This window comes from Amphimedon queenslandica, unplaced genomic scaffold (genome assembly GCF_000090795.2).
Source record: "Amphimedon queenslandica unplaced genomic scaffold, v1.1 AMPQUscaffold_10857, whole genome shotgun sequence".
Classification (NCBI taxonomy): Eukaryota; Metazoa; Porifera; class Demospongiae; order Haplosclerida; family Niphatidae; genus Amphimedon; species Amphimedon queenslandica.
The window spans coordinates 1-1,816 of NW_003548895.1; the positions used below are offsets into that span (position 1 = coordinate 1).

At 34.7% G+C, this 1,816-nt stretch overlaps 1 protein-coding gene across 1 annotated transcript; it reads right to left on the reverse strand.

The window, feature by feature from the left end:
• Positions 1-9: 9 nt before the first annotated feature.
• On the reverse strand, positions 10-1,810 carry LOC109589806 (uncharacterized; the record flags this gene model as incomplete). Its single annotated transcript, XM_020005814.1, has 6 exons — positions 1,712-1,810; positions 848-1,416; positions 677-795; positions 474-626; positions 240-429; positions 10-193 (listed from the first exon to the last, which is right to left on the reverse strand). Coding segments are annotated over exons 2-6 (1,136 nt in total), but the record flags the coding sequence as incomplete, so codon positions are not given.
• Between the last annotated feature and the right edge of the window lie 6 nt (positions 1,811-1,816).

The following is a 1,816-nucleotide window of genomic DNA, read 5'->3' on the forward strand; positions in this document are numbered from 1 at the left end:
ATAAAGGACTGGTTATTCATCCCATCAAATAACTCATCATACTGAGAAGCATTAATAATTCGTACCTCCTTGCAACCATTAGCTATGTCACGAAACATTGCTTCAGAAAATGAAAGAAAACGTTTCAGGTCATTAATGTGCTTCTTGATATCATTTTGTGGATTAGGACTGTCCTTAGTACCAACAGAATGAGCTATAAGCAAAATTATTTTTGTTATTAATATAATATCACAATATACCTAATAATTCTTTTAATGATCTGTTAATTTTAATTTTCATTGGCTCCAGTAATCCTTTCAATGGTATAGCATACTTCAGTACATGAACAGTATCAGGACGACTGCTGTCAGCATAAATTGATACCAAACAAGATGGAGGAATTGTATTATTAATTTCGGAACCAAATTTATTTATTTCTCTTTCTTTAATCTAAACATGTTTTTAAACAACATCTTGATGTTACATATATGTACCTGACAAGGTTCAATTTCTGGACTAACAGTCCAGCCAGTTATTGATTCATCCTGAGGACCAAACACTAGCTCAAGGCATCCAAAAGGAGAATCAAATTGAAAACTGAAAGCTTGCCCACTAATTTCTAGTTTATGATATTCTTTTTTAATAAACTACAATAAATTTAATAATGACAATAACATTAAATAAAATACATAACTACCTGAACTAGAGCATTCAAATCTTTAGCAGCTGCAAATCTCATTTTATCTGCTCGTTCATAAAACACTTGTCCATAATATATTGTAGCTTCACAAATACCAGTTGAATGAGTAGGTACAACTATAAGAAACAAAAACAGAAACTCATGGCTGATCCTCAATATACTGCTCACCTTTTTTCTCCTGTAATAATTTTTGTCCTACCCTTCCTTCATCATCATGCTCTTTTTTCTCATGATTGTTCTGTTCTTGGCTTAATCGACCCTCTACTTGTCTTTTGTCTTCTTCTTTTTGCTGCTGACGCTCAGCTCCTACTCCTCCTCCTGCTCCTTCTCCTGCTCCTCCTTCTTCTCTTCCAGCTCCTTGTCCCTCTCCTCCTGTTGTCTGTCCCTTTCCTTTCCCTCCCTCATCTCCTGAGTCTCCATCTTCCTCTCCATTCCTCTCCTCATTCCTACCTCCTCCATTTTCCTCTTCTTCCTTCCCAACAATAGCTAATTGACAGAAATTGCTTCGCTCAATGGATCCATATCTCTGGTTTGCTGGAAACTTCCCTCCTTCAATTAGTAAAAACTGGTAAGGAAGACTAGCTGTGTGAACTGGAGCAACAGCAAATTTAAGATACTTGGATAAAGAAGGATCACTGAGATCAATACAGTGTTGCATTTCTATCCTCAGTGACTTGAGGAGTGGACTGGTTGATATTGCATACACTGCACTGACTAGTCTAGTATTATCAGGAAACCTATAAAGGAATTAATAATTAAAGTACATGTACATATAATTATTGTATAATAGTGGGTGATTTTTGTCAGGTAAAATTATTGTTATTTCATGCATCAAAAATTAAATTTTAGCAGACAAAATTTTGCCATAATCATTATTTAATTGTTCTAATTGTTAGAGAGCAAAATTTAATTCATAAAGCAGTAATATTTTCTTTACTATAGGCACAGAAAAACAAAATCAATAATAATGTTTTCCCTGACAATAATTCCCCACTAACTATACAGTAATTACTACATGTACAGTATATGTACTTGAAGTGTCCTCCTACAAGAGCTAGTACTGATACTTCTACAGTCTCTGATGCTAATAGACTATCCTCTGGTACACTAATCCTCAGTCCATACTCCTCCCAGTTC